Genomic DNA, 12,839 nt, shown 5'->3' with positions numbered 1-12,839 from the left:
TATAATATAATTTATTTATTTATTTTTTTTTTAGTTTTTGAGATAGGGTCTCACTCTGTTGCCCAGGTTGGAGTGCAGTGGCACGATCATAGCTCACTGCAGCCTTGGCCTCCCAGATTCAAACAATCCTCCCACCTCAGCCTCCTGAGTAGTTGGGACTACAGGTGTGTGCCACCATGCCCAGCTAATTTTTTTTTTTTTTTTGATGTTTTGCGGAGATGGACTCTCCCTGTATTGCCCAAACTGGTCTCAAACTCCTGCCCTCAAGTGATCCACCCACCTTGGCCTCCTAAAGTGTTGGGATTACAGGTGTGAGACACTGCACTCAGCCTACTCATTTTTAGGTAAATTACAACCCCTAAGTTTTTTTGTGGTTGAGAAACATACTAGCTCTCATAATACTTGGGTAAGAGTTTCTGGGTTCCACAGGTTTTGCAGATTATTAAGTGGCTGTCTGTCTGTCTATCGTGAATCAGCCTCCCAACATTAAATCTCTTCATTCAAAAAAGATAGAGGAAGATTTTCTTTTTAACAAAAGAGTTTATTTTCCACACTATTTGTACAGCTGTAAACTCAAGGAATCATCCAATACTTGTACAAATCTGGGAGAACAGTTAATAAGCACCTTCAGTGGTTTCCACAGTTTAAGAATTTACCATTAAAAAATTTTAGGATAAATCTAATAAAATGAATAAAATAGTTATAAAAATCATACAAAATCATGATGAACATTTGATATAGAGGGTTTAATATGAAACGATAAATACAAAAAGAAAGTGAGACTAATTTATGGATTTGGGCTATGTAAAAGACCTACATGGTCCTCGAATCTTGTGATTCTTGAGGCTATATTTGCCTCTCAAGACAAACTCCAATTATTCAAGGAAGACTTTCTTTCAATTCAGGTTCCAATGTACTGCAGAAGCAAGTGAGGACAAAGTCAGGAGAAGGTGGGGCAGAGAGGCTGAGTGTACTGGGGTTTGAGGAAAAGAGGAGAGACTCTTTTCCCCAAAGAGAGTGTCAGGCAATTTCTTCCATGTTCTCAAGTATAAGTGGTCTTTGGCAAAATGTACCATTTTCTTTTTGGAGTTACTTAAGAGTTTTACTTATTGCTGTTCTTAAATTCCTTCCCCTACCACTTCCTCTTGGGCTTTTTTATTTCTCTTGTTGATCAATCTCTTTTTTGTGATACTTTTCATTGAATCTTCTTGACTCCTTTATCCCATCCTTTACTGACTCAAACTCCTTATGCTGAACTTTTCAATCCAAAATTTCTATTGTTTCAGGACTCTGGGAAGCAGTTGATAAAAAGATAACATGAGCTACTGATATGGTCAGGAGATGTTTTCTAAACAAATTGTAGAAATATAAACATGAAATGTGGCAATGATCCCTTTAATTAGATCATTGAGCAATAAAGGATATGAACCATTAGTATAAATATTCAATTCAGTCTTTCCGGATGGTGTTGTTAGATGAGAATACATCCAAAAAGGGCCACAGATCGAGGGAGAAACCAAGGAGGGGTGAGGTCATGGTTGAGTGTAAATTGGTTCTGTCATGTGGAGGCCAGAGGTGAGGGACTGTGGTGGGACATCATCTGGGGCCAGCCCCATCCTGTACCTCAGATAGGTCTCCATGAAAAGGAGGGACATTGGTGCCAGCAGTGGGGCTAAAGACCAGCACAGCAACAGAGACTAGAACCTTGGATGCAAGTATTTTGGGGAAAGAGGAATAATTAGTAATCTTTGGTATAATTTAAGGCACATCAAAACAATCCCCTATTCTCAAATATCTGACCTACACCTTGAAATTCCTACCATTGGACATTCTTTTGATTTAAGCCTTTAACTAACAAATGCCAATATCCTACTGCTCAAATATTGACATTCTATCTGGGAGGGGCTGCTCATTATCATCCACCAAATGCCCGTAGATCTCTAGGACAGGGTAGGTTTTGATGAAAAAGCAGAGCATGAACATTATAATGGGGGTCTAAGACAAGACAATGATGGTGAGGAACTGAGGAGTAAAACTATAGGACTATAATAAAGAAGAAATTCAGAGCACCAAAACAAAACATTAAGGAATGCTAATTCCCTCCTTAACTCCCAACTTTTCCTAGTCAGGCCCTGACTCATAGGTCAAGTTGCTGACAGGATGGTGGGTACCTCAAAGTGAGGCTGAGCTCATAAGGCCACAGGGAAGGGTGCAACTCAAATTTGGGAGGTTCTGTTCACCACTGGGGGGTTAGTCTTGGGAAAAGGTCCTAGGACACTGGGATGGGCATGTAATCCTCACTCAGGGGTGTATAAGTCTGTCTGAGGGTTGGGGTAGGGGTGGAGGGTTCTGTCCTTGTGTAGGGGTGGAGACTTTTCTATTAGAGAAGTCCAGGATGCATGTTTTGGGGAACAGTGAGGGAAAAGCTGTTGGGGCTCAGGCTGGGCTGGGTCTTGGCCTAGTGGCCACTCAGCCAGAGGACACTTTTCAATCTGGACCAAGTTGCTTCAAGTAGAGTGTTGCTGTGAAATACTTGGAAAGGAAATAAGGCACTCTTGTCTTCATTTCCGTTCAATACAGTCAACTCCTAAGGTGTTGTCAGGGCAACGGCAGGTCCTGCTCCCTGGGGTGGCCAAGCAGAGGTGGGTGCAGCCGCCATTGTTCACTGAGCAGTAGTTATGGCCTGGAAAAGGCAGAAATCAGTTCAATAGCCCTCTCTCTGACCTGACTCCATAGCCACTTAAGATAGTGGGCTCCTTCTTGTGTGTGATCCCCCTTTTAGTTTCCTTGAAGCCATGCTAGGAAGGCTTCAGGAGAATGGAGACACTGTGCTAGGCAGTCAGCTGAGCTGATCCATTGTTTGTTTTATCAGCATTAAACCAGACAGACACAAACACTGATTCCCAACTTGGGGGTTATGTAAACAGATCTCAGGGGAAGTTCTCCAGCTCTGATTATAACATGGAATTGGAATTTTAAAGTGCAAAGTTCTTTTTAGTAGTTTGCACTCCTAGCTTCACACTGACAGGAGAAGATGAGGGAAGCTGAAAAGAAAGTGGGTGAGGGGAGAGGCCTTCAAGAGGCAGCATAGCACAGACTCCAGGGCCAGGCTGCCTGGACTCACCCCTATGAGCTGTGCGACTTGGAGCAAGTTGCTTCAGTTTGCTTATTTATGAAATGAAATAATAATAGTACCTACCTCACAGGGTTGCTATGAGGATTACATGAACTAACGAATACAAAATATTTAGAACTCTAAGTGAGTTAATATATGTAAAGTTCGTAGCTCACAGTAAGTGCCACACGTATGTTTTCAATTCTTATCATTCATTATTGTTATTGCTGTTAGGCCAAATGGATGGACTTTTAAAGCAGCAGAGATCCTAACATTGTAATATCATAACCTGACTATTGGGAACCTGAAGACCCTATACTTTTATATCCAGCCCAAAACTCAATGCTTTTCCTCATCCTGATGACTTCATGACCTAATATTTTCTGTTTATTTAACTGGTTCACCTGCTAATGAAGACCCGGGATGCAAAGGACTGGATCTCTCTTACGGCATAATCAAGGCTACTAGTGGTCATACGGGTAGCAGCCAGAGTGTGGGCTCAGAGCCTCCAGGTGCCCCCAGTACCCCAACAGTGACAGCACAGGAAAGTTACCTTGGGGACACTGAGACAGGGCCGTGGTGATGCCATACAGCCGGGTCTGCTTGTGGGGTTGGAAAGCATCCGTCTCCTTGGAAATTGCAAGATCGAGAGCAACCACGGAATTCCTACAAAGCACCAAAGGGCAGAAGGTGAAAACACATCTGATGCCTTGAACTTGTATCTAAAAGGCAGCCTCTTTGTCATTTTGAGGATAAACTGGAGGCCATAAACAGACATGATGGCCTTCTTCCTAGACATCCCTTCCTTCTCCTGGGGTGGGCCAAGCTTGCATTTCTCTGGCATTTTACAAAAGGATAAAGACCAGCTAGCTTTCCCCTCCCACTCTAAATCCCAGGCAGGAAATGAGCTTTCTAGACAGACGCCCCTGGCCAGTTGTCTTCTTAGTTTAATCCCTCCTTTCGCAGGAAGGGGTGGTCAAGAAGAGGCTGTGGGAATATTGCAGTTTGACAACTATAATGAAGCAGGGACATGAAGTGGACATGGAGCCCACCAGCCACGTGACCCTGGGCCAGCTCCTGGGGAAAGAACAGACGTGCTGAGGAAGTCCAGGTTTAAAGACTTGAAACCACACAGTCAGGAACATCTGGATGATAAATGGCACCTCCTGTGCCCTGGGGCCTTGTCCTCCCTCCTTCTTCATGCTCGTCTCTTGGCTCCTAACAACCAGAAGGATGAGGGAGAGGAGACATTTCTAGAGGGGACATTTCTGGAGGCTCAAAAGTCAAGCCAAGAGGCCAGATGGGAAGGGCCTGGCCTCCCAGAGACAGTGGGTGGAGGGGCAGGCCCACGCAGCCCCCATGGCTACAGCTGACGTACATCTTCCAGTCTGTGAAATACAGATTCTTCCCGTAGCTCGTCACAGCGAAAGGATACTGGAGCCCTTCGAGAACCTTGCGTCTGCTGGGCTGACTGGGGTTCAGGCATTCTGCCCGATTGGTGCCTGTGTGGAGTGGAAAGAAGTCATTCATTGTTCACCCAAGAAATGGCCCCTTTGTGCAAAAAAAACAAAAGTAATGAGGGCAAGAGTGGGAGAAATTAAGCATTACGATGACAAATCCCAGAGAGCACATGGGGCTTGCTCTTAAAACCTGGCAAGTTGTCTCTTCCTCCTGTGTTGCTGCTGCTGGGGAGGCACGAACCAGTGCAGAGTAATGTAAGTTGCAAATTGCTTATCGGTATCAGGGTGACTCCAGGCTCTCTGCAGTGCCACTTACAAGACGAGGGTGGCCAACTTTTTCTTAAAGCACCAGATAGTAAATTATTTCAGGTTTTGCAGGCCAAGAGGCAAAACCAAGGACAGTATGCAGGTATCTATACAATTTTGTACCCGTATATATTTAATGTACCAGTTAAAAATGTAAAAACCATTCATAGATTCTGGGTTATATAAAGACAGGTGGCTGGTTAGATTTGGCCCCAGGGCCCTAGTTTGCCCACCCCTGACTTAGGAGATTGAGACCCGCCTTGGACAGTGTCCAGCTTTCCATCACCTGCATCCACCCAGCAGAGCTGAGATGAGAACCCATCGAAGGTCAGTCCATTGGGCAAGCCCAGGTCATCCTGCACAAGGATCCTCCGGTTTGTGCCGTCCATGTAGGAAGTTTCAATCTTGGGGTTATCTCTGTTCCAGTCTGTCCAGTAAAGGTTCCTGGAGGAGGAAAAAGGGGGGAAAGAGGAAAAGAAATAATAAGGATGCATGAGAAAAAGTTTATGAAAAGCACTTGAAAAGAATTTCAATGAAGTGATTGGCAGACATGAAAACAGAACGCCTGAAAGGATCGAGAGGTGATAAAACACATTTTCTTTTGCAAAGACACTTGGATTTGGTTCCTCATTTGAGTTTGGTGCTTCTGTTACTAACAAATTTGGTTCCCTTTAACATAACTGACATATTATATCTCAATGAAGCTGTTAGCAAAAGAAAACAAAGTAAAACGCTATAATTGGCATAAATACATGGAATTCCCTGCATGAGGCCCACATGGAGGAGAGCACAGCAGACCCAGGGGACCAGATTAGGACAAGAAGCAGTTATTGGCAGGGGCTGTGGTCAAGGCACCAGCCTTCAAGGAGGTGGCTGAGTGGCCACAGAATAGGAGATGTGGTCTCAAAGGGAAGGAATCAGTGTCGAGGATCTAAGAGCCTGTTGTGTAAGAGGCAGAGCTTGCAGTAAGAAGGAAAAGAATGGATGTGCCGAAGAAACACGCAGGAAGGGAACTCCAGGGTATTCAGGCTGGGTCTGCCCCAGAAAGCAGCCTCAGGGGTCCATTTATGCCTCCCTGCTACTCTTCTGGAGTTGATATAACCTGAGTGTTGATCCACATTGAAGCCATATGGAAAATATCCAATTTCCGAGCATGCCAACTTGTAATGTATCTCAGCAAAAGATTTGAAAGCGGGACATGGTATCAAGTCCGCACTGTAATACATGTTCGGCATTGTACCATGGATAGCTACAAGTCACCAACCGTAGACTCTTTCGTCCTGTACTCATTAATTTCAGGAGAGCGATGCTGGAGTTAAAGCCTCACATCTGAGAATTTCTAAAAGGGCAGATGCAAATCAAAGAGATGCACACACATATTTACACAAAGATACCCTCTCACGGAATCCGTTACAATGCCTCGGGGATTCACCAGGTCGGTCTCAAAGAGCACCCGGCGCTGCGAGCCGTCCAGCTTCGCCACTTCTATTCGATCCAGGTTAGAGTCTGTCCAGAAGATGTTGCGGCCAAGGTGATCAACAGCAATACCTTCTGGACTTCCAAGATCTAGAAGGGAACACAGAGCTCCTCTAATTTTTTTTGTTTTCTAAGCAGGTGAGATGAGGTTTTTCTGAATACTCAATGTTATTTCACATGGTGTCCAATCCCTGCACTTTAAGAAATCAAATGGAAATGTGAAATGCTTGTTGTTTATAAGATAAACAACACTCAAAGTGACAAATTCAAAAATGCCATTTACTCACTCTGTGGGTATCCATCATGCTGCATGTTGGGACAGTAACAATGACTAAGCCGGCCGGGTGCGGTGGCTCACGCTTGTAATCCCAGCACTTTGGGAGGCTGAGGTGGGCGGATCACGAGGTCAGGAGATCGAGACCACGGTGAAACCCCGTCTCTACTAAAAATACAAAAAATTAGCCGGGCGTGGTGGCGGGCGCCTGTAGTCCCAGCTACTCGGAGAGGCTGAGGCAGGAGAATGGCGTGAACCCGGGAGGCGGAGCTTGAAGTGAGCCGAGATCGCGCCACCGCACTCCAGCCTGGGTGACAGAGCGAGACTCCGTCTCAAAAAAACAAAAAACAAAAAAACAAAAAAACAAAAAAACAAAAAAACAATGACTAAGCCGAGGCCCAGTTTTGCATGAGCCCACAGCCAACCACAGTTGAGACTGAGTTCCAGGTCCTATGGGAGCCTGGAGGAGGAACCCCAGTCTGGGGAGAACAGGGAGGGGTTCCTGGGGGAGGTGACATTGCTTGAAGCTGGCATCTGAAGGACCAATAGCAGTTTGTCAGACAAGGATCCTGGATGAGGGCTTTTTAGGTGGCAGGACTGGCACGTAGGTATAAAGGAAGGCTGGACGTTGGCTTGAAGTGAACAGGATGTCATTGTATGTGGCTGGAGACTATGAGGGTGGGGGAGTGGTCAGAGATGAAGGTAGGAGGCCGTGTTAATGAACTTAGAACTTAGGCAGAGGGGAGGCAGTGGAAGATCTTAAGATGGGGAATGGAAAATAGTTCTATCTTGTTCATTAGTTATGAGGGATAAATGTCATTTCACAGAAATAATACTTTCAAGAAAGCATAGCTGTTATTACTTTCATACAAGTATAAGGGGTACAAAGAAGGGGTGTCAGTGATTAAAAATCACACCCCAGTCTTTACTGGGTTATAGCAATGGATTTTCAAGCCAGGAGTTGCTACTGGGTAACATGAACCTTCACTGCAAACCCTCAGCACCCATCTAACTTTACTGGAAGCTGAAGATTTCATTTGGTGTTTTATTATATAGTTTTTTTTAAATTAATAATAATAATTTGTGTTTTATTGATATCACTTAGGACTGTTTCCCTTCTACTGATTAAAGGAATGAAGGTCATTTAGTATGACTGGAGTACAAGCAGGAGGAAGAAGAGGCTACCCTACCTGAGGGATCTGGGGTATGAGGAAACCATTCCAATACTGTGTTTTTTTTTGTTTTTTTTTTTTTTGACAGGGTCTCATTCTGTTGCTCAGGCTGGAGTGCAGTGGCACCATCTTGGCTCCCTGCAAACCTCCACCTCCTGAGTTCAAACGATTCTTTTGCCTCAGCCTCCTGAGTAGCTGGGATTACAGGTGCGCGCCACCATGCCCGGCTAATTTTTGTATTTTTAGTAGAGACAGGGTTTCACCATGTTGGCCAGGCTGGTCTCAAACTCCTAACCTCAAGTGATCCCCCGCCTTGGCTTACCAAAGTGTTGGGATTATAAGCATGAGCCACCACATCTGGCTCCAATACTGTGTTCTTTTATCAACATACAAGCAATGCAGACCCTCAGCCCCCTTTGCATTAGCCTTCGCCAGAGCCCTAATATGGTGGACCTTGGATGCTGGACACATCAGAGCCCCCAGAAAGCAAGCCCACCAGAGGAAGTTTATTGAGAATTAGAAACCCCACTTGAACAAGGTCTTTATTATCTAAACGCAAAGTAGAGATTTATAAAATATTAAAATATTTCCCATGTCCCTAGATGAACAGGGACAGTGAGACTGACCTCCAAAGGTCCCTTCTGGCTTTCAGATAGAGCCAGAATAAGTCATTCTGGAGTATATTTGGCGTGAGCACATCCTGTGTGAGAGACAAGAGCCACTCAGATACACGCAAAGAAAACAGAGGATACAAGCTGCTGTGTGAGAGTGTCTTTGCGAGGCACCTTGAGGAAGCTCCATGAGCTCCATGCATATCGTCTCCTTAGAACCAGCCCTGGTCCCAATCTCAAACCCAAGAGCAACCAACCCTCCTCTCCCTCAACCCAAAATACTTCTTTATGAGCTACTCTTCCAAGGGAAGGGTCTGGAAAATCTTATCCTTCAATGTGCAGTCCGAGGAAGAAGTATTCCTTACTGCTTACCTCAAATACTTTTTAAAGATACTTGGTTGGGACTGTAACTTAAGGAAAGAAAGAAAAGCCTGGGATCTGGGTTGTTATGAAATAAGGAAGAAAACTGTCACTGTCACTCACTAGGGAAGGACCAACCTGTACCATGCTAAGGAGATAACTGGAAGCTTCTTTCTCTCTTAAAACAAAAAAAGAAAATTATTCCCAGTGATCTTTCTTCTACAAAGATCATATTTTGGTTTAATTCTGTGTTTTCACAGTAACGAGGCTTTTGCTTGGAATGCTTCTTACTGTGCTTACAGCGTTCTTGGATGGTTATGAGCTCCAAAAGCAACAGGAAATAGCAAACAATGACCTATTCCCCTCTTCCACTGGGTTTTAAAATGAAATCGTAGATAATAACAATAACATTTTTAACACACAAAGATAGGCATTTTCAAACTGTTTTCCACTAAACCAAAGCATGAAAACTGGAAGACATGATTTAAATAGCCTACTGGCTTCCAGAAAAGGATTCAGGGTCTATGTCCAAAGCCAGACATAGTTAATTTAACCTCAGCTTCATTCCTGCTGCATCATCTCTACTGAAGGCAACAAAGAAGGGAAAAAACGCTTCGGGAGTTGTTCCACAGGCTCAGGAAATCTTCTAGAATATCAATTGTGAGGGAAACATTCCATTGAAAATAGAAAAAGCTACATTCAGTGCCAAGTAAAAAGAAATACAAAATGAGGCTGCTCTATTTTAAAGATGTATCTTTGATGTGAATATTTTGCAAAGAACGCAAGATGACTCCACAGAACAAATATCATCAGCATGACAATGCCATATGAGCAAAAATATTCCCAAGTCAGTTGATGAGTCACTGAATTAAGCAACATGTAATACTTGACCATTTTGGCACAGTGGAATTTTTAGAGGCCTTTGGATTTTTGTTGTAATGGTCTTTGAACTAGATAAATCATACCCATGTAAAATAGTCTTGATTTGTTGAACGTAGGCATGAAAAACAATGCACAGAGTCGTTGGTTGAAATTGGCATCCTTAATGAGGAATTTCCTCAACTGAGGAATTGAGGTTGAACACTGAAAAGTAGATTGTGCCTGCCGGGCACGGTGGCTCACACCTCTAATCCCAGCACTTTGGGAGGATGAGGCGGGCGGATCACGAGGTCAGGAGATGGAGACCATCCTGGCTAACACGGTGAAACCCCGTCTCTACTAAAAAAAATACAAAAAATTAGCCAGGCCTGATGGCAGGCGCTTGTAGTCCCAGCTATTCGGGAGGCTGAGGCAGGAGAATGGCATGAACCCAGGAGGCAGAGCTTTCAGTGAGCCGAGACAGCGCCACTGCACTGCAGCCTGGGCAACAGAGTGAGACTCTGACTCAAAAAAAAAAAAAAAAAAAAAAAAAAAGTAGATTGTGCCTAAACCTCACGCACTTTATCATAGTAATGCAACAAAAGACTGAGAAATGTTTGTGAAAGTTTGGCTTCATTTGCTGTTCTTCTCTGGTATACGTGGACACTTTGGCTGCTAGAAGCAAAACCAAAAAGGAAAAATGATACTTGCTTGCTTACCTTGTCTAATGATGGTGGTTGGCTCTCCGCCATGTAGACTAGCTCTCCCAATGGAAGGCTCAGTGATGTCCGTCCAGTAAACCATCTTGTCCACACAGTCAAAGGCCAGTCCAATGATGACTTTAGCCTGGAAGTGAAGACCAGTGGTTAGAATGGTCCATCTACAAGCATCTGATAGTGACAATCTTTCTGCGTGCCTACAGGCATTTGGATATCTTTTGTAATGAAGTGTCAAGTGTTTTGTTCATTTAAAAATTTTTATTATTGAGTTGTAGGAGTTGTTCGTATATTTCAGATAAAGCTCTTGTCATATACATATATATGCACATCTATATGTGTAGGAATTTGTGTGTGTGTATGTGTGTGTATGTATATATGCATAAATATGTATTTTTTGAGACAGGGTCTCTGTTGCCCAGGCTGGAGTGTAGTGGCGTGATTACTGCTCACTTCAGCCTCAACCTCCTGAACTCAAGTCATCCTCGCCCTCAGACTCTCGAGTAGCTGGGACTACGGGCATGTGCCACCATGCCTAGCTAATTTCTTAAATTTTTTTGTAGCAACAGGGTCTCACTGTCTTGCCCACTCTGGTCTCAAACTCCTGGCTCAAGCAAGCCATCTGACACAGCCTCCCAAAGTGCTGGGATTACTAGCACCAGCCACTGCACCCACCTATTGTTTCTTCTCAGTATGTAGTTTGCCCTTTCATTTTCTTAATAGTGTTTGGAAGAGCAAAAGCTTTTAATGTTTAGTAAGTCTAATTTATTATTTTTTCCTTTTATGGCTAATGCTTTTTGAATACTAAGAAATCTTTGCCTACTTGAAGGTGATAAAGAAAAAGAAATAAAAGGCATACATATTGAAGAAGTAAAATTACTCTATTCTAAGATAATATGGTTATTTATGTAGAAAGTCATGGGGAATCTATAAAACTACTATAACCAAAAGTGAATCTAGCAAGGGTGCAAGATACAAAGTCAATATAAAATTATTTTTCTATATACTAGCAAAATATAGAAAATAAACCTTAATAATTGTGACAGCATCAAAAAAACAGAAAATATATAAGGATAAACATTTTTAAATATGCCAGATTCCACACTGAATGCTATAAAACATTGCAGCATGAAACTATAAAAGACCCAAATAAATGAAGGGATAAATAAGGTTAAATGTAAACAATTACATTTAACTTGTAGCTGGGACTACAAACATGTGCCAGCACACCTGGTTAATTTTTCTATTTTTTGTAGAGACAGGGTCTCACTATGTTGCCCAGGCTGGTCTCAAACTCCTGAGCTCAACTGATCCAGCTGCCTGGGCCTCCCAAAGTCCTGAGATTACAGACGTAAGCCAGTGCACCCAGACAACGCTGTGCACTTTTAAGATATTCACTCTCTTAAACCATCACAACCAAATGCTCAGGCCCCAACTGTGGGTACAGCCTTCACAGCATCCCATGCTTATCAACTTCTCTGGCCTTCCATGGTACTAAGGAAAGAGAACATTTCCTTCAGCAAACATGCTCATCAACTTCTCTGGCCCTCCATGGCATTAAGGAAAGAAAACATTTCCTTCAGCAAACACACCCAGAGTCCTTTTCCACACATTGGTTCTTACAAAAGTGAGACAGAAAAGGACCGGAGGAGGCAAAGTTGAGTAACGTTTTACATGTGATTTGAGTTTCATGAAAATCTACTGGGCTATAGTTCGGTTTGAAAAGCCACTGAGATTTAGCTCTGAGTAAGCCAGCCTCTCCTCAGAAGAGGCGAATCAATTACACGCCAGTAACTCATTAACGAGTATTTATTAGGTGCTCATTATGTATGACGAACTATGGTGATATTTAGACAAAACTCCAACCTAGAAAGAACACTGAGTTACTTAACTTATCTAAAGCAACCACCTCAAAACAAGCCATCTGCCCATAGGTTGATTTGGCAAAGCCTTGTAGAGATCTTTTGCAAATTAAAATATTTTAAAACTATAGGCATTCATACTTACGTAAAATTTAGCCTTTGGGAGAAACCAGGTGACAGGTACACAGGACCTCTCTGTATACCTTTCCAACTTCCTGTGGCTCTGATTACTTCAAAATAAAAACTTAAAAACAAAACAGAAGCACAAACTTTTCCCTTGATCAGACAGTGAGGAGTTCCTTTCTTTAGATGCCCACGAGAGGCTCAGGGAGAAGCTGCTGGGCTGTATGATCTCAGCATGTGGTGAGGTTAGATTCTGTCAATAGCCTGGAAACTACTGAAACACTGAATTGTTCAGTTACAAGAAACCCTGGGAGTGGGTGCTTGGTCGTGGACACAGTACTAGGCATTACGAAGCCAGAGAAGGATTCAGGAGGGAGGGTCTCAGGACCAAGGAAGTGGTGGACCAGGATGATCTTTTACTGGGAAAATCAGGAGGATGAGCACATACTTCCTCCTCAAGGGGTCAAGTCAAAAAGGACAGTGACCCTTACCTCACACCACATACA

General features: G+C 43.4%; 1 protein-coding gene across 1 annotated transcript in view; it reads right to left on the bottom strand.

The window, feature by feature from the left end:
• Positions 1-533: 533 nt before the first annotated feature.
• The window catches only part of NID1 (nidogen 1), an 89,212-nt gene continuing 76,906 nt past the window's right edge, over positions 534-12,839 (bottom strand). The window contains exons 15-20 of the mRNA XM_003267296.3: positions 10,352-10,478; positions 6,276-6,447; positions 5,168-5,325; positions 4,494-4,617; positions 3,669-3,781; positions 534-2,683 (exon numbers count right to left, since the gene is read on the bottom strand). Coding sequence (XP_003267344.2) covers positions 2,562-2,683; positions 3,669-3,781; positions 4,494-4,617; positions 5,168-5,325; positions 6,276-6,447; positions 10,352-10,478 — 816 coding nt within the window. The 3' untranslated portion in view covers positions 534-2,561. The remainder of the gene's footprint in view (positions 2,684-3,668; positions 3,782-4,493; positions 4,618-5,167; positions 5,326-6,275; positions 6,448-10,351; positions 10,479-12,839) is intronic.

The sequence above is a fragment of the Nomascus leucogenys genome, chromosome 5, assembly GCF_006542625.1.
Source record: "Nomascus leucogenys isolate Asia chromosome 5, Asia_NLE_v1, whole genome shotgun sequence".
NCBI classification, from domain to species: domain Eukaryota; kingdom Metazoa; phylum Chordata; class Mammalia; order Primates; family Hylobatidae; genus Nomascus; species Nomascus leucogenys.
Note: the sequence above shows the minus strand (reverse complement) of the source record. Positions and strands in the feature narration are given on the sequence as shown.